This window comes from Ascoidea rubescens (genome assembly GCF_001661345.1).
Source record: "Ascoidea rubescens DSM 1968 unplaced genomic scaffold ASCRUscaffold_4, whole genome shotgun sequence".
NCBI classification, from domain to species: Eukaryota; Fungi; Ascomycota; class Saccharomycetes; order Ascoideales; family Ascoideaceae; genus Ascoidea; species Ascoidea rubescens.
Window position 1 is genome coordinate 262,759 of NW_017962916.1, and position 22,913 is coordinate 285,671.

General features: G+C 34.5%; 10 protein-coding genes across 10 annotated transcripts; 5 read left to right on the forward strand and 5 right to left on the reverse strand.

The window, feature by feature from the left end:
- Nucleotides 1-474: 474 nt before the first annotated feature.
- ASCRUDRAFT_33305 (MFS general substrate transporter) lies at nucleotides 475-1,827 on the reverse strand (the record flags this gene model as incomplete). Its single annotated transcript, XM_020190416.1, has 1 exon — nucleotides 475-1,827. The coding sequence occupies one exon, from the start codon at nucleotides 1,825-1,827 to the stop codon at nucleotides 475-477; it is 1,353 nt and encodes a 450-aa protein (XP_020048132.1).
- A 2,086-nt stretch (nucleotides 1,828-3,913) lies between these two features.
- ASCRUDRAFT_80210 (MCT family MFS transporter) lies at nucleotides 3,914-5,458 on the forward strand (the record flags this gene model as incomplete). Its single annotated transcript, XM_020194472.1, has 2 exons — nucleotides 3,914-4,046; nucleotides 4,098-5,458. The coding sequence occupies 2 exons, from the start codon at nucleotides 3,914-3,916 to the stop codon at nucleotides 5,456-5,458; spliced, it is 1,494 nt and encodes a 497-aa protein (XP_020048133.1).
- A 166-nt stretch (nucleotides 5,459-5,624) lies between these two features.
- On the reverse strand, nucleotides 5,625-6,575 carry ASCRUDRAFT_80211 (nicotinamide/nicotinic acid mononucleotide adenylyltransferase; the record flags this gene model as incomplete). The annotated part of the gene is made up of 2 exons (XM_020194473.1): nucleotides 5,625-6,467; nucleotides 6,498-6,575. 2 exons carry the CDS (start codon nucleotides 6,573-6,575, stop codon nucleotides 5,625-5,627), a joined length of 921 nt encoding a protein of 306 aa, XP_020048134.1.
- Nucleotides 6,576-6,840: 265 nt separating this feature from the next.
- ASCRUDRAFT_138477 (uncharacterized protein) lies at nucleotides 6,841-10,834 on the reverse strand. Its single transcript, XM_020189137.1, has one exon. It carries the CDS (start codon nucleotides 10,499-10,501, stop codon nucleotides 7,106-7,108), a length of 3,396 nt encoding a protein of 1,131 aa, XP_020048135.1. The 5' UTR covers nucleotides 10,502-10,834; the 3' UTR covers nucleotides 6,841-7,105.
- A 197-nt stretch (nucleotides 10,835-11,031) lies between these two features.
- On the reverse strand, nucleotides 11,032-11,637 carry ASCRUDRAFT_69560 (protoplast secreted protein 2 precursor; the record flags this gene model as incomplete). The annotated part of the gene is made up of 1 exon (XM_020191685.1): nucleotides 11,032-11,637. The coding sequence occupies one exon, from the start codon at nucleotides 11,635-11,637 to the stop codon at nucleotides 11,032-11,034; it is 606 nt and encodes a 201-aa protein (XP_020048136.1).
- Nucleotides 11,638-11,892: 255 nt separating this feature from the next.
- On the forward strand, nucleotides 11,893-13,463 carry ASCRUDRAFT_75102 (uncharacterized protein; the record flags this gene model as incomplete). The annotated part of the gene is made up of 1 exon (XM_020192929.1): nucleotides 11,893-13,463. A coding segment is annotated over exon 1 (848 nt), but the record flags the coding sequence as incomplete, so codon positions are not given.
- Nucleotides 13,464-13,469: 6 nt separating this feature from the next.
- On the forward strand, nucleotides 13,470-17,359 carry ASCRUDRAFT_138467 (GRAM and VASt domain-containing protein). Its single transcript, XM_020189136.1, has one exon. It carries the CDS (start codon nucleotides 13,836-13,838, stop codon nucleotides 17,259-17,261), a length of 3,426 nt encoding a protein of 1,141 aa, XP_020048138.1. The 5' UTR covers nucleotides 13,470-13,835; the 3' UTR covers nucleotides 17,262-17,359.
- A 249-nt stretch (nucleotides 17,360-17,608) lies between these two features.
- Nucleotides 17,609-17,966, forward strand: ASCRUDRAFT_138496 (uncharacterized protein). The gene has a single exon (XM_020189139.1). The coding sequence runs from the start codon at nucleotides 17,640-17,642 to the stop codon at nucleotides 17,853-17,855; it is 216 nt and encodes a 71-aa protein (XP_020048139.1). The 5' UTR covers nucleotides 17,609-17,639; the 3' UTR covers nucleotides 17,856-17,966.
- Nucleotides 17,967-18,021: 55 nt separating this feature from the next.
- On the reverse strand, nucleotides 18,022-19,542 carry ASCRUDRAFT_80214 (uncharacterized protein; the record flags this gene model as incomplete). Its single annotated transcript, XM_020194474.1, has 2 exons — nucleotides 18,022-19,266; nucleotides 19,351-19,542. 2 exons carry the CDS (start codon nucleotides 19,540-19,542, stop codon nucleotides 18,022-18,024), a joined length of 1,437 nt encoding a protein of 478 aa, XP_020048140.1.
- A 414-nt stretch (nucleotides 19,543-19,956) lies between these two features.
- On the forward strand, nucleotides 19,957-22,746 carry SEC23 (GTPase-activating protein SEC23). Its single transcript, XM_020192930.1, has 2 exons — nucleotides 19,957-20,062; nucleotides 20,188-22,746. Exons 1-2 carry the CDS (start codon nucleotides 20,060-20,062, stop codon nucleotides 22,420-22,422), a joined length of 2,238 nt encoding a protein of 745 aa, XP_020048141.1. The 5' UTR covers nucleotides 19,957-20,059; the 3' UTR covers nucleotides 22,423-22,746.
- The last annotated feature ends 167 nt before the right edge of the window (nucleotides 22,747-22,913 follow it).

Here is a 22,913-nt window from a genome sequence, read left to right on the forward strand (position 1 = left end):
TGCTATTACTTTGGCTTCTGATAAGTTTACTGTGATCCCCATTTTTAAATGAAGATCATAAACTGGAGCAATAGTTTCTCCAGTTTATATTATTATCGAATCACAAAATCGGGAGGATTTAATGTTTGAGATATTATTTTGCTAGTTCTGAGTAATGAAATTATGTTCAAAGAATTCATCGATTGAACCGAGCTTAAATACGATTTTTACTGTGTATTTCGTCCATTTCCTGCTTAAAGAGAGCAACTTCAGTGGTCTACAACCTGTATTGAAGAACTTAGCTTGAAAGTGTGAAACTGGCTGAGAGATGAACTGATCGAAAGGAAAGTGTAAGAAAATAGCATGATAAATAGCATAAAAAAATAGGGGATGAGCTCAACCCGAATACTATTTAATACAAGATTATAATTAGCCGAAAACTCCAATAAAAAAAAGCAGAAGATAAATAAAAACAAAGAGATGGAGTGGGTTTGGTTAAACAATTGTGTTATATATTACTCTTTTGAAGTATGATTTAAGATCAGACTTCAAAAGTCTACTATTCTCTGGTCCTTTTGCATTTAGTAAGAGTCTGACTTTATACTCTCTGATAGGAATTAGAAAAATAATACTGGTTAAATAAAGAAGACCAATATAAATCTGGCACCAAAGAAATGGTTTGCTGATAGAATAGTCCCTCAATTCTAAAGTGATGATTTCAGCAACCAATGCAAAACCAGAACTGATTACGTTCAAAATACTAAAAGCAGAAGGAAAATTAACTGCACCAACAATATCGGAGCCCAAGGGAACATAAGAAGTCCAGGGAACACATACAACAAAACCTGCTACAAATGAAAAGACCAATAGAGAAGCATAAGTGGTGGCAGGAATCCAAAAGCAATAGGTCAACAAAAACGTTAGAAAACAAAAGAGTATTGCCATATTAACTCTTCCATATCGATCAGATAGATACCCAATTAGTGGTCTTCCGAAAACCTGGCCAGCATCAAATATTGTGACACAAATAGAAGCCTGGTAAGGTGTTAAACCAATGGAAATGCCATAGTTTGATAAAGAATAGTTGATTGAGACATACCCCAAACAACCACACAAGGAAAACCAAATACTCACTAAAAACAAATGCTTGTTTTTCCAAATGGCTAAATCGAAAATTTTTGAAAAAGATGCTTGAAAGGATTTCTTCTGAATAAGAGGATCGTTACTGGTGCTATCATTATCATTGACAATTAGCAAAGGTTTTCTTGTTCTGATTAAAACTGCAGAGACTAAGCACAATACTCCAGTGACAATTCCAATCATCCTCAAGGCCCATCTGTGATCGTTGGTTTTATCTATCAAGGCTTGAGCACTGACGTTGAATATTGCACCACCAAGACCAGTACCAGCAACACCAATACTAAATGCTAGTGATCTCTTTTTAAGAAACCAGGTTGGCAATACAATACAAGCTGGGCTTAATAGTAGAGCATACGATATGCCCATAAGTAGGCCCTGACTTAAATACAATTGATAAAGCTTTGTTGAAAACGATGCACCGATATAAGCAACTGTTTGGCAAATAGCTCCAATGAACACAACGGTTTGAATATTTAAATAGTCATTTAAAATCAAAACTAATGGAACTAAAAACATTGACAAAAAGATAGCAATAGTACCAACTAGGGCAAAATCAAATTTATCTGCCCCATGAAAGGAATCTGATTCCAAGTAATGAGATAGAAACACGCCAAATGAACAGTTTCCTCCCCATGATGAAAGATTAATCAAGTGAACACAAATCGCACAGACCCACCCATAACCTCCATCAGGAGGAGGATCTAGCATATCGAATTGGTTCATTATATTGTCATACCCATTTTTAGAATTCGAGTCCTTTACGGAGAAGCTATCTTGTTTTTTGCCATCAGCATCATTATCATTATCATTATCATTAATTCCAGGAGTGTTATCAGACACCACTGAGTTTCGAGAAACGTCCCAAGCTGTCAACTTTGACAGTGGCAGTTTTCTGTTTTCTACTGGTGCACTTTTGTGTTTTGATATAAGGATTTCTTTCGACTCATGTTCAGTGAAGCTACTTTTGCTTTTCTCTCTCAAAACCATTTGCTAACGAGTGATTGATTGTTGGTGTTGCATATAAAAACAAAACGAAGGGAAACGAAAAACAGACATTACTTTTCATTTGCAAAAACGTGAAATAACGATTTTTCCCAATGATAAATCCTATCACAACTGATTAAACCACTGGTTAAAACAAATGACTCACATCAATAGCTCACACAAATCCCTAATTAATAATGCAAATCAACAGTTTGCACTGATAATTCGCACCAAAGATTCAAATCAGCACGAAATAACCGGTTTTTCCTTCCAAAGCCGAGATCCTCTCCGGGTTTTCAAACGTGAATGGAAGAAACAGGCATAAAACGTCCCTGTGGGTTTGCAACCAATTAGCGGGCGGAAATAGGACCCCCGATCCAATGCTGCGTAATTCAGCAGTTTCCCTTTGGTTTTCGAAAAGCCTGCGCATATTTGTGCAGACGCCATTATGGCCTATACCCCAGTGGTTTTCTCTCAAGCCTATAGTTGTTTCTTTGAGAATATCGCCCTCAGCCAGAGCTATTGCTACACAGCTGAACAGGTTCGGTTTGTCGAATTGAGGAAAGCATATCCAATGGCTGTAGCTCTATCTCAAGAACCTCGATATTAGTTGGTCTCAAAATGCTAAAATGAAGTTATTACCACTGAAGATTGCAAAAGCCATTTAATCAGTCCAGCTATATTTCATTGTTCAGTGTCTTTTCGTGTTATGAACTTTAGGAACTGTATTTGGTTGTTAATTTTTCAATAACAGTAATGACTAATATTATTCCTGGCGTGGAATGCTTGGAATTCATTTTTATTTTCATAAATTTGATCAAAACCCTTCTCTTCTCATTTCACTTCAACAAAACCACTTTCTTAAATAAATGTGGCTGACAAAAAAAGCAATTGAAGATAATTGAAGATAATGAATCAATCATTTGGACTGAAAACTATAGCATTAACCGACTTATTCATTCAAATAATTCAAACAATAACCAGCCTCTATTGCTCGAGGATTATTCCGATGATGGTTCATTTTTTTTGTCTTCATGATATTTTACAGTCAGGCTAAAAATCTGTAGATTTTAAATTGAATAAACGAAAATCCCAGAGTTTACCAAGGAAAAATGGAAAGTAATAAAAGTACTAATTTTAAATATCATTTCTACTTCTTTTATCCAGAACCTATTGAACGGCTGTAAATATAATAATCTAAACCGGAAGTCGGATTAATAATTGTTGATAGTACTTGTGTGTGTTTTGTATATTCAGATTATTGAGTTCTTTAACCCCGTCCACTGAAATCAAGCAGGTTTCAATTCCATTGGGTTAAGCTTAACTAAATAGTTTCACATCGATTGACAGGAGGGTTTCATTTTATTAGCTTTCGAGTAGCTGCTTATTTTTTAAAAAACATATGTCTTGTTTGGTTTCATAGCAATTTATTGCTCTAAGTCTTGGATTTTCAAAACCCAAACACTAGCTATGAAAAAACAAGTATTAATTTCAGTTGCAAAGTCACCAAGTTCTTCAGCTGCAAAACCCAGATATAATGAGTCAAATCACCCGCGCGCTTCCGTTCTTTTGCCGAAGACTGTATATTTCATTTACCGACAGTACTTTTTGATAAGAGGCTTATTAATGGAGCTTGATTGTTAATTTTGTTGATTAGAGATCTCACAAATACCATTTCTCACCAGAAATCGTTGGAAATCGTGTTTCCTTCCAATAGATTTGAATTTAACTTGCTCTTTTTCATTTCACTCTTTTGGATCTCAAATATTTTCTTTCCCAGCTTTTGCCAAAACAAAATTATTTGCTAATAATGAGTCAAATATCAGGACTGAGCACTATAGCTCTAACAAACTTGGCTCCAATTTCCATTAAGAAATCCATTTCAAACTTCAACACTGTAACTCGCTCGAATTTATCATTAACAGACAACATTTCTATCTCAAGTCATGTCAATCAAAGCAATAATAGCCATGACAATGCTCAAAACTCTTTAGGCTCTCCTCGAGTTATTGGCATTGAATCAGTTAATTCAAATAACTCAAACAACAACCGGCCTTTATTGTTCGATGATTATCCTGATGGTGGTTTGGCAGCCTGGTTGGTCGTTTTAGGTTCATTTTTTGGTTTGATAGTCAATTTTGGTCTTACAAACTCATTGGGTGCCCTTGAAGCTTACATCGCAAAACATCAATTAAAAAGTGTTGATACCTCAACTGTTGGTTGGGTGTTTTCCATCCATTTAATGGTCACTTTGAATGGCAGTATTTTATCTGGCGAGTTATTTGATAAAAATGGTCCTAGACTCCCATTGATTATCGGTACAATATTAACAACTACTGGTCTCATATTAACAGGAAATTCAGAAACCATCTACCAATTCATTTTATCATTTGGTGTAGTTACTGCATTAGGTGTTGCCATTGGTATTGCACCATTGATCGGAATAATATCTCATTATTTTGATAAAAGAAGAGGCATGGCGACTTCATTTGCAAGTATTGGTGGTTCTGTTGGTGGTTGTATTTTCCCCATCATATTGAGAACTCTTTATACTAAAGTTGGTTTCATATGGGCAATGAGAATTTTTGCTTTAATTTGTTGCACTTGCTATTTAATTGCTTTAGCTTTATTGAAACCAAGAATCTCTCATAATGAATTGAAACAAATTTATAGAAAAAACCCAGTTGATAATAATCTTTCCAAATCCACAAGGAAGTTAATTTCTTTTTGGAATTACTTGAAAGGAAGCTTTGATTTCAGATCTGCAATTACTGATCACAGATTCATGGCTTGTGTAATGGGAATTTTGTTTGCTGAATCTGGCTTGACAACTGCTTCAACATATTTCGCATCTTATACGATCCATCAAGGCATCAATGAAAACACTGCGTATTTCTTAATTACTTTAGTTAATTTGACTGGCATAGGGGGCAGACTTGTTTGTGGCCTTTTATCTGATAAATTGGGTAAATTTAATATTATGATAATAATGGTTTTCTTAGCAGGCGTATTCTGTCTTGTGATTTGGTTACCATTTGGAAATAAGTTAAATGGATTATATTGCTTTGCAAGCTTTTATGGCTTCTCTTCTGCTTCAGTTTTGAGTTTAACTCCAGTTTGCGTGGGCCAAATATCCAGGGTTGAAGAATTTGGTAAAAGGTATAGCACAATGTACTTTTTTGTTTCATTTGCTCAACTAGCTGCAATTCCACTAGGTGGTTTGATCATTGGAAAGGGTTCAAAATCTCAATATGATTGGTTCGTTGTTTTCATTAGTTTGCTTATGTTATGTGGTTCATTATTTTTCATTTTAACACGATATTTTACAGTCAAACTAAAATTCTGTAGATTTTAATTTTAATTTTAATTTCAATTTTAATTTTAATTTCTCTTATTTTATTTTTTTTTTTGTTTTCATAATTTCAGTTTCTGAATTAAAATTTTATGATTAAATTGAATAAACAAAAAAACCAGCGGTTTACCAAGGAAAGGAAAAACAAGAAATAATAAATATATTAACTTCAAATATAACTCCTATTTCTTTTATCTAAAACCTGACTAACAGGCTCGGACTCATTGACATATAAGTGATGTTTTCTAATGTATTTGATGACTGAATTTGGTAAAAGATATCTTACTGACATATTCCTTCTTAAAAAAAGTCGAACTTTGGTTGAGCTAATATCGTTATAAATCAATTGTTTTATGACCAAGATATTTTTACGGTGTTGGTACAATATATCATGACCTAAAAGAAAACTTCTAACATCAGATCCAGTTCTCTCAACAATCAAGCAGCCATAGTTTCCCAAGATGTGAGTTAAATCACTATCATCCCAAAGATCAGGCTCACCCATACTTTCAATTAAATCGCCACCAGCTAATAGCATTATTTTGACATTAATCTTTTTCTCTATTTTTGAGTTATAAATCCCCTCTCTTTTTATATTAATTTCTTCATTAAAATGATCAAAGACTAAAGCAGTTCTAGTATATTTGGGTTGCAAGGATTCCCAGGCATCGACCATTAACCAACTACTTGTCCTCTCGCATGCCAATTCACACATTCTTACTCTATGAGGAGCACTAGCTAAACCCTTTTTATTATAATAATCAGAGACTGGAGAATAGTAACCACCAACGACTTCATAGTTTGTATCTTCTCTAATCGAGTCCAACGCCATTTCAAAGATTCTCAAGTGCAAATAGGTGACTGGAGAAAATGAACCACAACAAACAATAACCAAAGGGATTTTGTTTGGGTCAATCAATTCTTTTTGCAAGTGATGAGTGGGAAATTTGTAATTTTCCAAAGATCTAGCTTGTCTTCTTATTCCCTTGGGCACTTCTTCTAAATCAGCAGTCTGAAAGGTGTATCTTCTCCTTGCACTTACAGGATCGCTAAAATCACTGATATCGATATCAATATCAATATCACTCTCACTGGAACTGTTGCTCTCATTTTGCATCATTGTTAAGATATAGAGCTGCTTGGTGGCCAAGTGGAAATCTATGTTTCTCAAATAGCAGAAATCTTGTGAGTGAAAGAGATTTTAACTTTTATAAATGAAACAAAAATCTAGAACAAATCTGAAAAGAATATTTTGCAATGATACCAAGGCAGCACTAGAGGAATTGGACAGACATCAGTAACAACTCTAAAAGGGTGTGGTTTTTTGATAACACTAGAAGGTTGTATCTTTCCAACTTAAATCAGCTTTGAATAACTGCTTTTTAAAACAAAACCGAAGAATGGAAACATCTTAGACACACCCTCACTATCAGGACAATGCTCGCCCCAAAGGGGGAAACACCTCTATAAACAGAATGCCGTACAGCTACAAGAGGTGTGTATCCTGCTTTGGGTGTGCATTTTCACTTTACGAGGGTGTGAGAAGAAACCCTTTCTATGTCCAGTTCTATTCTGCTTTCTATTCTGCCTTCTAGCTATTTATGATAGTAGCAGAAACCTATTTACATCCAATGGGGCCTCTTCAAGGGTCTAGTCAAGCCCAGATAGACCTAGTTTGATGACAGTCCTGTAGACATACATTATGTCAAACTCGCTGCTTTCAGATTTAGGAACCATAAGTATCATCTCCTTGGGTTTTTTGGTCTCACGTACCTTTTTCACTTTCTGGTTTGGGATTTTACTATTCTCAATTGCTTTTAGCTCCTTTTCTTTTTCTACCCTTTCTTGTTTCTTTAATGTAGCAGCTGCTATCTTCTGCTTTCTTATTTCTTCAAGTTCTTCCAATTTGCTTTCCAACTCATCCTTCTTCTTTTCTTTTTCCTTCTTAAGCTGCCCCATTTTTATCAACTTTTTGAGTGTCTTTATCAGCCTGCTTTGAGTTTTCATTTCGTTCTCCATTTTATCATTAATTGATGTCAACGAAAATGAAATTATCCTGTTGTTTTCTTTGGTTATTGTTTTGGATTCTGTCACTAGAATGTGCTTATTTTCAATCAATTTCTTATATTTGGTAATACTCATTTCCACATCAGGATCTATATTCAAGTAGTTTTTCAATTCTTCTTCAATCTCTTGAATCTCTGTCGTTATCTGCGCTATTTCTTTCATTTCTTGTTTATTTTCTTTTAATATCTTCTGCTTTTGGTGTTCAAATTCATTATCAATTTTTTTTAGAGATTGAATGTATACATCATCAATTTTTTCATCGTTATCATTTACAGATAATCCATTTTTATTTCTAATTAACTTTGATCCCATTATCACAATGTTATTTAAATCTGTTATTGTATCAATACCAAAAAATATCACTTTATCAAAAATTCTTGAAGAAAACTTTAAAGAATTTATAACTGATGATTTGCTTAAAAATATATCTGCCTTTTCTATATTATCAAAATCTTCCCTTCCAGAAATAACGCTTATTTTTTTATCTAAACAAAAATTTTCAAATTTTTCCTTAACCAGATATATCGAACATCCACTGGGTATTAAAACTAAGAATTTCAAACCTTTATTGACTTTATTATTGAAAAACTTCTCAAACCCATGATATATATAATTATGAGTTAAAGCATTTGTAGTCTTTTGAGAAAGTGTTATTCTTCTCTTTAAATAAAAATTTTCAAAATGTGTTGATTCTTCCATGTTTAACTCATTATACAATTCTTCATTTTTAGGAATGACAGGGATATTTAGGTTTTCAAACTCCTTACTGGAGTCATTATTATCTATACTCATTGCTTTGAATCTGATTAAATCATTCAATTTTTTAACTAAACTCTGCTCAAAATCTGAATATAAGGGTTTCCCAATAACGATACTCTCAAAAAAGTTGTTGGAACACATTATTTTCTCCTTTTTATTATTCTTTTTTTTAATGCCTTCAACTAAAGAGTATAATGCATCTGTATAGTCAACTGAATTTATAAATACAACATGCTTAAGTTTATTTACAATATTCAAATTATTAGATAGAAAGAAATTCAATAGTACTAAACAAGGCTCAAGTTTGTTTTTATTAGACTTGGCTCTTTTGTTTTTTCCAGTATTTGTTACTGTTTTCTGGTGATTGATTAATTGAATATCAGCGTCATCAATGAATATATTTTCCAATTCCCCAATAGGAAAAGTCTTGAATAACTCTGAAGGATTTTCGTTAAAGCTGGAAAATATGTCCAACAATCTCGTTGGTGTTGTTATTAAAATGGATGGACAATTTTTGGTGAAACGCTCTTTTTGTGCAGATTCTTCTTCTAAAGTTGATCTATATATAAATTGAACATGATTATTTTTAATGATTTCGTTTAGTATAGCATTGTCATTATTGTCTAGTGAATTTTCTATATTATTTTTATTTTTTTCCTTATTTTTATCATGTTCAGTATTATTATCCTTATTTTCATTATTATTTTCATTATTATTTTCATTATTATTTTCATTATTATTTTCATTATTATTTTCATTATTATTTTCATTTTTTTCGTTGATAATTTCTTTGTTGTTTTCATTATTATTCTCTTTGATAATTTCTTTGTTAATTTCATTGTTATCCAGTTTATCATCACTTTTTTCGATAATCACTTTATTATTCATCAATTTATTAAATTCATTTTGATAATTTATTACAGATGCTGTTGAATTAGCGATAATTATTGTCGAGAAAACTTTAGAGGAAGGATTCTTTTTATATATTCTTATGTGATCATTCAAAGCATTGAGTAATAATATAAAAGAATTTCCATTTCCTTGTTCATTTCTGAATAATGATAGAGCTTTCCCATAGCTTTTCTTATATTTCAAAACCGATAATATTCTTCGTTGAGATAAAGTTGGAGCAGCAACATTGGGAAAATTTTTGTTCATCAAGTTTAATAGTAAATTATCTATTTCATAAAATTTGAAACTATTAGTGAATAATGGATTGAACTTTCTTAATACTGTTTCTAGATTTGAAAATTCAGATTTTTTTGGATTATTATTATAGAGTTTATTTTTATCGCCAATTCGATAAGTTAATGAATCAAAATAGTTTTCTTTGATTTTTGAATTGCTAATTTTGATTTTATTTCCTAAAGAGGATAGTTGGTCATTTTTCAAAGTTGCATCTTTTTGATATGTTTGTGATATTTTTTCATCAGAGGAAAATTTTTTACTAGTTTTGCTTCTGGATTCAAAATTTTTTTCATATTTTTTTGAATCTGTAGTATTGAAATCAAACTCATTGTTGTATTTATCGAAACCTTTATTTGTTCTGTCAAATTTTCTATCATTTCTATCAAATTTCCTGTCATTTCTATTACTCCTATCACTCCTATCACTCCTATCACTCCTATCACTCCTATCACTCCTATCACTCCTATCAAATTTTCTATCAAATTTTCTATCAAATTTTCTATCAAATTTTCTATCAAATTTTCTATCAAATTTTCTATCAAATTTTCTATTATTTCTGTCATTTCTATCACTTCTGTCAAAACTCCTATTTCTCTCAAAATTATTAGTTCTATCAAATCTTCTATCACTTCTATCACTTCTATCGCTTCTATTAAATATTTCATCACGTTTATCAAAATCTTGATCACTTTTAGAGTCTTTAGTATATTTAAAAGATTTTAAAGTAGGTTTGAGGCGAGCATTTTCACGAGTATTTGAGTGTTTATAGGCAGTATAATTTTTGTGAGAGGTTAATTGGCGAGATTCAATAGCATGATCATTAAGAATATCAATTTCTGGGTTATTTTGGCGATAATTGGAATCTTTGGGGTTTGTGTTTTTCGGATCTTGAAATTCTGATTCTAATTCTGATTGCTGATGGCATATACTTTTGGTGCTGAACAAGTGGAGATTATAAATCTTTGAAAAGTTTCCGAGAGAAAAGACTCTTGGTATAGGGTTTCTAGGACAACTTATTGATGCTCTGATCATGATAATCTTGTTGATATTGGTGTGTGATTTGAAAATGGGAGCCTATATTAAAGAAGCCTTTAATGATATCAGCATGATGGTGATAGTGAAATTTTCACTTATAATTTTTTTCACTCGATTTTTTTTGTGTTTTCGAGGCCAGCGGTGGGGGTCGCAGATTTAAGTTTTGGGGTGGAATAAAAGGTGGAATTAAGAAAATCCAATAAGAAAATTGGAGAAAGTGGAACAATTGGAATAGTTGGGATAATTGAGCTGGTAATAATAGATATATTCAAACAGAAAACGAGTTTTTTTCTGTTTTTGATGAAATATAGAACGAGGCATGACTTTCAGAGGATTTGTAATGGTATACCCAACCTAAAAATGATGGAAGCTAGACAAGGAAGGAGTAGTCGTTAACAGATATTAGTAATTTCTTGTTTGTTATTTTTATTGAGCAATTGATAATCTATGATTTATATATGATTTTTATATAACTTTTATATGAATTGTTTATATAATTTTTATATGAATTGTTTATAACAGGAAGATTAGAATCTTTGGATGGTTTCGTAAAAGGTTTTACCTTGAATGAAAGCAACTTCCAATTCTAATTTAGTTGGTTGTCTGGAACCATCAGCACCAGCATAGGTACCAGCACCCCAAGGAGAGCCACCATGGACTTCATCAAGGTTGGTGAGTAGACCAAAATTGTTCTTGTAGCCTAATGGAACATAGATCAAGCCGTGGTGAGTTAAAGTGGACAAAGCATTTAAAGCAGTGACTTCTTGACCACCACCTGGAGTACCAGTGGAGANAAAGATTCCAGCAGGTTTGTGGTGTAAAGCCCCAGAAGCCCATAAACCACCAGTGGCATCCCAGAAGGCCTTCCATTGAGCTGGGAAGTTACCATATCTTGTTGGAATACCGAATAAGAAAGCATCGTAAGATTGCAAAGTTTCGTTTGTTGCAATTGGGATGTCTGCTGGTTTCGGTGGAGCATGCATAGCAGTCAATATTTCGGGAGACAAAGTTTCTGGGACTTGGAATAAATCAGCAACACCACCAGCAGCAGTAATTCCCTTTTTAGCTTCTTTAGCCAAAGTGAAGATGTGGTTATATAAGGAGTAGTAGACGATTGCGACTTTGGGGGCCATTTTTGGATAGGAATTGAGTTGAAAGATGATTCGATATGAACAATAGGGAAGATGTTGATTGAATCAAGAAGTGAAGAGAAAAACAGGAGGTTGAGGAGGTATTTCTATTGGAAGTAAACTGGGAAAGAGAGCTAAAAACAAACACAATTACTAAGACAGAGTAAGTGATGAATAAGATCTTATTCAGATCCAAATAAGATTTTGGGATTGGATTTCGGCCAGGACTGTGGTAGACGCATCTAATGAGGCGGCTGTGTGCATATATATGCAATATACCGTGCACAACGTGGCTAACAAAGATATTACCCGGCCGTGATGGCTTTCTCTGCGATAAATGCATAGCAACACAGGAGTCATGCGCTGGCACGCGTGTAAAATGCTGGAGCCAGGATTGGGGTGGGTTGTGTTTCTGTGGAGCCAATCCCAAAGCAGAAAAAGCAGTCATAGAATAGACACAGGTGTTTGAAGGGCACTGTTTTGGAACGATGAGCTTGAAGTTTTCGGCAAGAGTTGAATTGACTAGCAAGGTTGGAAGAAAGTAGAAGAAGAAAATTGTGATGGAGCCCTTTTTTGAGGAGGAAAAGCTCCGAGAATTGATCAATAATAGAAACCGGATTTTCAATTTGAATAAAGACAACGATAACGAGACGTTGATTATCTATCGAGACGAAGCCGGCGAGAATATTTTACAGAGTGTCAATAACATATACCGGTTCCAAAGTGGAGGGAAGAAACCCTTTAATAAGAAAAACTCCAGAAAGCTAAGGTATGAGTGCCGATTAGCAGGGAAACGATTTGATGGAAATAAGAGGCACAAGATGTGTGGAAATGAAAATCGCAAGAATGGGGAAATTAGTAGTGGGAACAATAACAAAGCTGATAGTAATAGCAACAGTAATAGTAATAGTAATAGTAATAGTAACATTAATAGTACTGGTAATGGTGGCAGTGACAACATGAACAGTATTGATGAGTTTTTCAACATTTCGTTGATCAACAACATTGTCAATGAGCATGGCGATAAGAATGGCAATAAGAATGGCAATCAGAAGAAAAGAAAAAAGGAATTTAGAAATTCCAATGAGTACAACTGTCCTGCTAAATTGTTTGTCACCGAGTACCACGACAGATACTCGCTAGTGCAAAGTCCAGGAGGCCACAACCACTCCATCAAACACTCTGATTTCCATAAGATCTCTCCATTGTTGAAGCAATTGATCGAGCATGAGGCGATGAAAGGGTACAGTCCCCTTTTGATTCGAGATGGATTGAAGAAGATGACCAAAGCAGACTCTCCCAACAACAACAACAAGAGCAGCCAGCCCAGAACCTACTTTGCAAACTATGGCAGCTGCCATTTGCTAAAGGACGACATCAACTTTCTCAACATCAAAACGATCCATAACATTGTGCATCAGATTCGCAAAAAAGACGAGTACATGGCCAACAGCGAGATGCCCCTGCTCAAGAAGCTAGAGCAGCAGAGTCTGCTGCCAGCCCTCAAAAGCCAGAAGAAGCCCAATTGCAAAGCAAAGGCCAGCAGGTTCGACCTCGAGAAGTCTGCCAAAGAACACAATTTCTATTACGATAAGTTCCAGCTCTCCAGCTTCATCTCCAGCAAAGGAAGCAGCGACAACAGCAGTGACAACAGCCCTGAGAAGCACCACCAGTAGCGTTTTGCAGAGCACAGACGCCTCTTTCTCTGCTTCCTCTGCTGCTGCCCGGATTTCGCACCACTGGGCCGGAACAGTCCCGATATGCGCTTCGACGCCTCGTTTAGATTTCCGATATGAACTTCCACGTGTGCGTCTGGCTATCGGCCGCCGTGTCTCTGTGGCCGTCGTCGCTGTGCCCTCGGAATAAGCTTTTGTCTTTTTCCTTACTCCAGCTCCAAAACGAAGTGAAGTGGAAGCAAAATCCAACAACTTTTTGCTGACACTTTGCTTCTTATTTAAACATTTAAATAACCAGGTCTTGTCTTTTCTGGCCAAATCGTCTTTCCTGTTGATCTCACTCCTGTGGTCTGCTCTTGCTCCTGTTTATACTCCTGTTTGGTCTGCTCTTTGCCACTTTTTTTCCACTTTCTTTCTGCACTTGAACAAAATCCAACCAGATTCAACTCTATTCAGCCCTATTTATATCACCTTGCTCTCCCATTGCATTTCATCCACTCAAACACAAGAAATTTCATATAGATCATGTCTCAAGATCAGTCAAGGAACATCAACATTCCAAAGCCAAAGCCAAAGTTTTCTGTGGACTTCAGCGACAGTGCCTCTCTGAAATCTCTATCTCCTCCAATTCCTAGCAACTTCAGCATCAACACCTCAATTACAAACAACAACAGTCTCTACCAAAATCAAGAACGTTTGATTTATCATGAAATTGAAAGAAGAAACTCCACCTCCTTCAACAACTCTTTGTACAATAACAGCCCTGCCAAATCAATCACAATACTAGATATCTCAACAAACTCAAAATCAAACCTTTCTTCATCTTCCATATCCTCTTCAAATTCAAATCAAAACCAAAACCAAAACCAAAACCAAAACCAAATTCCTAGTTCAATTTCAATTTCAAAAAATATCAACATGAACAATAATCTGACCATAAATGATAATACCTCCACCCACACAAACACCAACAACAACATAAGCAGCTTTCCCTCCAGCATATCGTTGGCCAACAGTGCCTACATCAAATCTACCCCTGCCGATCCTCACACAACTAAAACTGATGTGGAGTCAATTGTCTCAGTTAGAAGAAGTTTTTCATCAAAGTCCATCCAGAACTACTCTGACGATAATCTCAATGACACAACCTTCAACACTAACTCAAACACAATCAAAAACTCAAACTTGTCTGCCAACCTCTCCTACACTCTCACCAATGCCAGCTCCACCTTAAATAACAACAACCCAACTGTTGACTCCCACCACGACTCTCAAAGTGTCCACAGCACTTTTCGTGACAGAAACAAAACCATCACTCCCAAAGATGCTCTTCAATCCTTATCAAACTTGGCTTCAGACCTCAATGCCAACAGCCCAAACCCCAATTCTACCAACAAGAGGTACTCTTCTCTTAACAACGACCAGTCAAGCAGCAACAGCAACCTTGTCAACGTCGACTCAAATGAAACAACAAACAACATCCCAAACAATAACAACTCCACCACCTTCTTCTCATCTGTATTCAGTGCCACTGCCTCCTCAATATCAACCACCTTTCAAAAAACATTCAAAAATAACAACAACAATACCAATCCCAATTCCAATGACAACGACAATGATTCCCAGCTTTCAATCAACGACTCTCAAAACCTATCTTCCCCCTTTAACCACCATAAAAGAGCTCCATCGGCTCCCATATTCCAATCCAATTACTCCATTACAAATGACACAAACGCTTTTGACTCAGATGGAATAACCGCTACTCCAAACATGCTCTCCTACCGTCGTGGTAGAAAAGTCTCCAACTCAATTCACTCTCCTTCCCAGCTAAAGCCCTCGAACGATTTCCTATCCTCTGCCCCAATGTTGCTTAAAGACTCCCAACAAAAGTCTTTACTACAAAGACACAGCATTCCTGCTAACATCAACAGCAGTGATGGAAGTCTTAACAGCATCAACAACAGCAACAGTATCAATAACAACAATAACAATAACAATAACAATAACGACATAAATGAACGCTACAACAAAAAACACTACATTGACGAAAAAGCTCTTTCCACAAAATATAGATTCGCCTCTCTAAAAAGAAACCAGGAATTTCACGAAATTTTCAAATCAATCTCAACAGACGATAGATTGATCGACGATTTTTCTTGCGCCTTGAGCAGAGAAATCCTACTTCAAGGCAGAATATACATTTCAAATAACAGCATCTGTTTCAATTCAAGACTACTAGGTTGGGTAACCAACTTGGTCATCTCCTTTGATGACGTTGTAGGCTTCGAAAAAACCTCAACTGCTGGCCTATTTCCCAACGGAATAGCCATCCAAACAACTTTCTCAAAACATTATTTTGCTACCTTCATATCAAGAGATTCAAGTTACGAATTCTTTGATATCATCTGGAAAGCATACATGACAAATAAACTCATCAATGACGACTCTTCAAATGGTTCCAATGGGTCCAATAGTTCCTCGAACAATCTATTCACAAATAATCAAAATTCTCAAAATATCAATAATAATGACACCACAACTACCACCACCACCAATAATAATAATAATAATAATAATAATAATAATAATAATAAAACGACAGATAATGAGCATGCCAACGACAACAATAACTTGGATCGATCCCTAACCTTGAGTAACAGTAGTAGCACCATTATAAGGCAGGCCTCAAACAATAGTGAAATAGATCACAACGGTTCTTTATTACCAAATGGCAATACTACCTCTAACGATAAAAACAATAGCAATAAAAGACATAGTACCAACAATAGTCTTGACTCAATTCAAAAGCAAATTCTAAGTGTTGACGATGAGTCTGATTTTGACGAAGAAGATGAAGAAGACGAAGAAGACGATGACGAGGATGATGCTGGCTATGATGACGATGACGAGGATTCTTCAAGTAATGGAAACCATCATGATGACACATTTGACTTTGAGAGACACAGCAGATCTTCTATTTCTCTGCCTCTTGCTAATGGCTCCTTAACAGACTTACCCTTTTCAGGTCCTGTTATTCATCAACCAACTGAATTTTTTGTTAATTCTGATGATAATAATGAAATTATATTGAAAAAGGATGTCATATTAGATGCTCCACTAGGCTATATTGTTGATTTATCATTTGGTGAAACCGATATAACATTTCATAAAAATTTTTTAAAATCTCAAGACTCTTCTGAAATCACTGAGTATGGAAATTTTATATTGAACAAAGAAAAAAATAGAAAAGAAAGAAGCTATCAATATTTAAAAGCATTGAATTTTGCTATTGGCCCCAAATCAACTCAAGTTAAAGCTATCGAGTATATTAACAACTTTGACTTGAATCAGAACTGCGATATCATTCTAAAAGTCATGACGCCCGATGTTCCAAGTGGTGGTGTATTTGACGTTGATACAAGATATCAATTTGCTTGGGCTGAAAATAACAAGACAAAATTGGCAATTTCTTATAAAATTAATTGGTCTGGTCGTAGCTGGATAAAAAGTATGATTGAGAAAAGTACTCTAAGTGGCCAACAAAAAGCTGCAGATGATTTCACTGAAATGTTACAAACAGATATTAAACAAAATTCAGCCAAAATAAAAGAATATTACAGTAGAGGTAAATTACTCAATGAACCTGCTGATAATGTCACCAAAAAGAAGACTAAGAGAAAACCTTCCAAAAAATCGTCAGTCAACTCACTTAAAAAGCAAATGGAAGCTAAATACAAAGAAGCTAAAGAAAAGGAAATACAAGAAATTAAGAATAAATTCAACAAAGAACCAAGAACATTTAATTTATTATCTATATTTTTTGTATTATTTTTCATGATTTTGATTTTATTTTTCATTCAATATCAATTTCTTCAAATGATACAATTACAAAATCAACTTTTAGTCAGACTAGAACTGAAATTGGATAATATAGGAACCCTCAAAACCTAATTATAAGAACTAGTTATAATTAATCTTCAATTGTATTAGTTTTAAAAGTCACTATTGCTTTCTGATTTTTTGATAATTGTTATTACTTTTATTTTTATTATAATTTTTATTATAATTTTGATTATGTCGTTTTTGTTTAATCATCACATTTTTTTTTGGCAAGTTTTGTTTCAATAATTTAGATATTTTTTTCATCATGTTTCATCAATTGTTATCATTTATTTATTATTTTGTTTATTATTTTGTTTTTCCTTTCGTTTTTTTGTTATTCTTTTATTCTTTTATTTTATTTTATTTTATTTTCTTTTATTTTATTTTATTTTATTTTTTTTTTTTTTTTGATTATAATATTCTTTGTTCCTTATGAAAAACTGATAAATGCATGCTCAACTAAAAATTACACGAAATTCTGGATTGTTTTACAACCAGGATCTCAAGTCTTTAATCTGTAAATCTTTATCATTTTTAGTAGTAATTTGGAGAGGAAATCTTTTGAGCGGGCGAATGATATGTAAAATTGAAGTAGTTATTGTTATTTATTTATTTTTTAGTATAGATTTAAATACTTTAACTTTATATGTAAATGATAATTGATAAAATTTAGAGTAGATAACAAAAATTTATAATATAGAGTAGAAATTGACAAAAGATAACAAGAAATGAAACTAAATTGAAAGAAATTGAATTAAATTAAATGGAATTCAATAATACTGAATAAAAAACAAGAAAAAACAAAGTTAAAAGTCATGAAAATTGCTAATTAGCCCCAGAAATAATCAATAAAGTAACACAACCATCCTCCATAACTAACATAAGTTAAAATAAACCTGAAAAAATCATTTTGAATTTTATTATTTAAAACTCTACAGTTTGCTGCTCCTTCACTTTCAACACCATCGCCCATTTTGATGTAGGTGTTTATTTTGCAGCCATTCCAAAAGTTCCACCATTTAAATCTTTGACATGTTATTGTTCTGATCAAATTTTTATTCAAGGGACCTCTTGGACCATCAATGTATTTCCATTCCCAGGGAGACCAAACCTGTCTACTATCGCTTGGTGGGATCTTTTTATCACCCCAATGGCCTCTGAATTTCAACCAATCACCATAGGTTGACTCAGGATAGTGGGAACCATTTTGAGGAGTTAGATTGTCATTAGAATCATATGTGTAGCCCAAGAAGTTTAATGAAGGATCCCATAATGGGCCTCTGTCAGTAAAGTCACTCAATATGGAATAAGGAATGTCGTGAGCATGCTGGCCCACAGAAGCGTAATTGGCATGGGTGCCTCTTGCGCTGAAGATGATAGGTCTTTTATTTCTTGGATCGTAGGTTTTATTTTCCTTTTGACGTCTTCTGTTTTTTTGCAATTTGTTTGGATAATGGTTAAATTTTTCAATAGCATTGAATATGTAACCATCGCCACCACCATGAGAAGACATCCATAATAGCATTGGCTTTTTGTTGTAAAAACGAACCAAAGAGTGTTCCCAATCACCAACATGATTACCATAGGGACCATGGCCCATTACAAAAGGACCCAAGTTGAAACTATAGAAATAAAACCAAAACGAGTCTAACCATCCATTGCCTTTATCTACTACTATTAGTATAGCAGGGGCATTTTTGATCAAGCCAGTTTCTAACGATGGTTTGTTTTTCAAGCCAGTTAGCCACTTTGGATCTTTACTGAAATCTTCATTGGAAGTTAAATAGACCTCTTCGACTTGGGATAATTTTGCGTAATTCGCCAACTCTTTCAACGTCAATGGGCTTCCGTTTAGTTTATCGTGGTCTGTTAGGTTTGTGCCATTGAAAAACGTTAAATGGAAGTTCGAAACAAACTCATTAACATCGTAGGGAAGGTATCTCTCTTCTGAGTATAAATGAACAAATGGACAATACTCTAGCACATAGCTCGGAATTTCGCCAGGTTTGATTGTTCTTTGAGTTGCGTTTGGACTTGACAATATAGGGGGCAATTTGGAATAACGAAATTTATTCTTGGTGTTATAATTATTACCTTGGTCCCGGTTCTCGTCCTCGTCGTCATTCTTGTTTTGTAATAGTTGGTTTTGAAGATGAACTTGGTTCATGTCAATGCCCTCAAAGGGATCAGTATTAAACAAATTCAAATTGGGATTGAAGACACTGGCTTTCATGTCCTCAGACGACGCAGCTCTTCTCTTGACTAGAGGAGAAGCCCCAGCCAACATGAGCTGCAAGCCCCATAGAAAGAAAAATCCCAAATGCAATAGCAGCAGTGTCGAAAACAACATCTCTAGATCAGACAAAGGCAGCAGTTATAACCATCTAGCAGTCTGGGTTACAACCAAAGTGATAACAAAAAGGGCACAGTCCAAGCTGAGAAGAACAGTCTTATATCTGTGGAGTGGTTCCCCATCTCCCAGCACTATCATAGCAATGATCTCAACCTCGTTTACTCTGCTCGGATGATGACCTCGGATAGTGACGCTTGTCCCGGATATGCAGTATCACGTGCAGAAACAGAAATGCTTTGTTTCAGCGGGGGCGTTGGCTAACATGTGTGTCATCTGGATACACTACTTCTGGAGGGAGTATTTCTCAGCACTGACTCAGCATCCTGCCTCTGTTACCCGGCTGGGACTTTTCACTGATCTGAACAACACAACAATCAGCAAAGGAACCATCTTCAGATAGGTATCATCCAGCTGAAGTATTAATTGGTATTAATAGGGCTGAATCTCTCCATCTCCACCTCCATCTTCATCTCCATTTGCATTTGCATTTGCTTACTCTCTGTGCTTTCTTATAATGGTATGTCAATTGATTTGATTTTGGTGGCTTTTTCGATGACCATCGCAATCTAATTCTACTGCTCTGCTAGGCCTAATTCATGAGTTATTTACTAATTTTCGTTTGTTAACTTTTTTGCTGTTTAGGATTTCGAAACTGCTGAAGATATTGATGGGGTTCGTTTTTCATGGAACACTTTTCCTCCCACAAGAGTTGAGGCAAACAGAACTGTTGTGCCCATTGGTTGTCTTTACACTCCCTTGAAACAAAGAGAAGACTTGCCTGTAGTTAATTATGATCCAATTAGGTGTCATTGTGGTGCCATTTTAAGTCCTTCATGTCAGATCGATTTAAGACCCAAGACTTGGATTTGTCCATTTTGTGTTCGTATAAACCCCTTACCAAGCCATTATCACAATTTATCTCCTCTGTTTGTCCCAAACGAATTAAACAACCAGTCCACTACTATTGAATACATCACCAAAAGAAAATTATACACTCCTCCTGTTTTCCTTTTCTTAATTGATTTATGTCAAGATGATGATAATTTAGAAGCATTAAAGGAAACTTTGATTCTTTCTTTAAATCTTTTACCTCCAAATGCTCTTGTTGGTTTGATAACCTTTGGTGCCATGGTCCAAGTGCATGATCTAGCCTACCAAACATGTCCCAAAACTTACATATTTAGAGGTGACAAAGACTATCCTGTAAACCAACTTCTATCAATGCTAGCCTTGAACAATTCCCAACCAAATCAAAATACAAAATTATTAAGATTTTTTTGTCCCGTTGAAAAAATTGAGTACCAATTAACCAATATTTTGGAATCTTTGCAAAAGGACCCCTGGCCTGTTAAATCCGACAGAAGACCTATCAGAGCTACTGGTGCTGCCTTATCAATTGCAGCAAATATTTTGGAATCCTCATTTGCTAGCTTTGGTGCCAGAATCATGTTGTTCAGTGCAGGCCCTGGAACCCTTAACCCTGGTTTAATAGTAGGTCAGGAACTAAGAGAACCAATTAGATCACATAGTGATATCGATAAGGATTCCGCAAAACATTTCAAAAAAGCCACTAAATTTTACGAAGCTTTAGCTGAAAAAATTGCTAGTAACTCACATGTTGTTGATATCTTTGCAGGTTGTTACGATCAAATTGGTATGTCCGAAATGAAAAGTTTGCCAACCTTAACTGGCGGTGTTCTTCTATTATCTGATGCTTTTACAACTGCAATCTTCAAACAATCTTTTTTGAGATTGTTCAACAAAGACGATGATGGTTTCTTGTCAATGGGCTTTGCTGCTCAATTTGAGGTGAAAACATCTAGAGAATTAAAAATTAGTGGTTTAATTGGTCATGCCACTTCCTTGAAAAAGACCGGTACCAACATCGCTGATACTGAAATCGGTATTGGTGGCACCAACACATGGAGAATGTGTTCAATTACTCCAAACCATTCTTATGCTCTTTTTTTTGAAATTTCTAATGTAAACCCTTCAAATGGTGCTCAAAATTCTTTCATTCAATTCATCACAAGTTACCAACACTCCTCTGGTACTTTTAGAATAAGGGTCACCACATTGCAAAAACCTTTAGCTGGCTTGAATGAGCTAGTTGTAAAGAATTCTTTTGACCAAGAAGCTGCTGCCGTCTTAATGTCAAGAATTGCAGTATTCAAAGCCGAACAGGATGATGGCGCTGATGTTCTTAGGTGGATTGATAGAATGTTAATTAGAGTTTGTCAAAAATTTGCCGATTATGATAAAGATTCACCTGATAGTTTTAGGCTAACTCCAAATTTTACTCTTTATCCTCAATTTATGTTTTACTTGAGAAGATCACAATTTCTACAAGTTTTTAATAATTCTCCAGATGAAACTGCATTTTACAGACACGTATTAACAAGAGAAGATACTGTCAATTCATTAATTATGATTCAACCAACATTAACCTCATTTACGTTAGAAAACGAACCTGAACCAGTATTATTAGATTCAGTTTCAATTAAAGCTGACAGAATTCTTTTATTAGATACCTTTTTTCATATTTTAATTTATCACGGTGAAACTATAGCAGCTTGGAGAAAATTGGGCTATCAAGATCTACCTGAATATGAATCATTTAAGGAATTTTTAGAAGAACCTAAAAAAGAAGCAGCCGAATTATTAGTTGAAAGATTCCCATTACCTAGATTTATTGATACCGAAGAAGGTGGATCACAAGCCAGATTTTTATATTCTAAATTGAATCCTTCAAATACATATCAATCACAAGAACCTTATGGGGCAGATTCTGGTATTGCTGTGGTTTTAACGGACGATGTGAGTTTACAAACATTTATGAACCATTTACAAAAACTAGCTGTTTCTCCTACATCATAAGTTTTTGTTTAGAATTTTCAATTTTTTGTTTGCTTTAATTTTGTTTCCCTTTATTTATTTACCTATTTACCTATTTTTTGATTATTTATTTATTTATTTATTTATATATTTATTTATTTATTTATTGCATGTCTTTGTAATAGTCTTTACTTTCAAAAATCAACGTATTTATATTGTCATTCTTCTGGTTGCTTTTATATACCTTTCAATAGTTTTTGGTTGATTGAGCCGATCACTTTTGTTTTTGTTGGTTAAGACTGGTTCCGAATATCGATTTACTTTCTTTTTTTTTATATATCTTTTTAGGTTTATATCTGATATCGAATGCATTTACAATAGTATTGTTTTGAACTGGGTAACGATGATCCTTTTTATTATAATTGTATATGTAAAAAGATAAAGGCATAACTCTAAAGGTGGAATTAAAAAGAACAAAAAAAAACAAAAAAAAAGAAGGAACAAAAAAAAAGAAGGAACAAAGAAAGACAAAG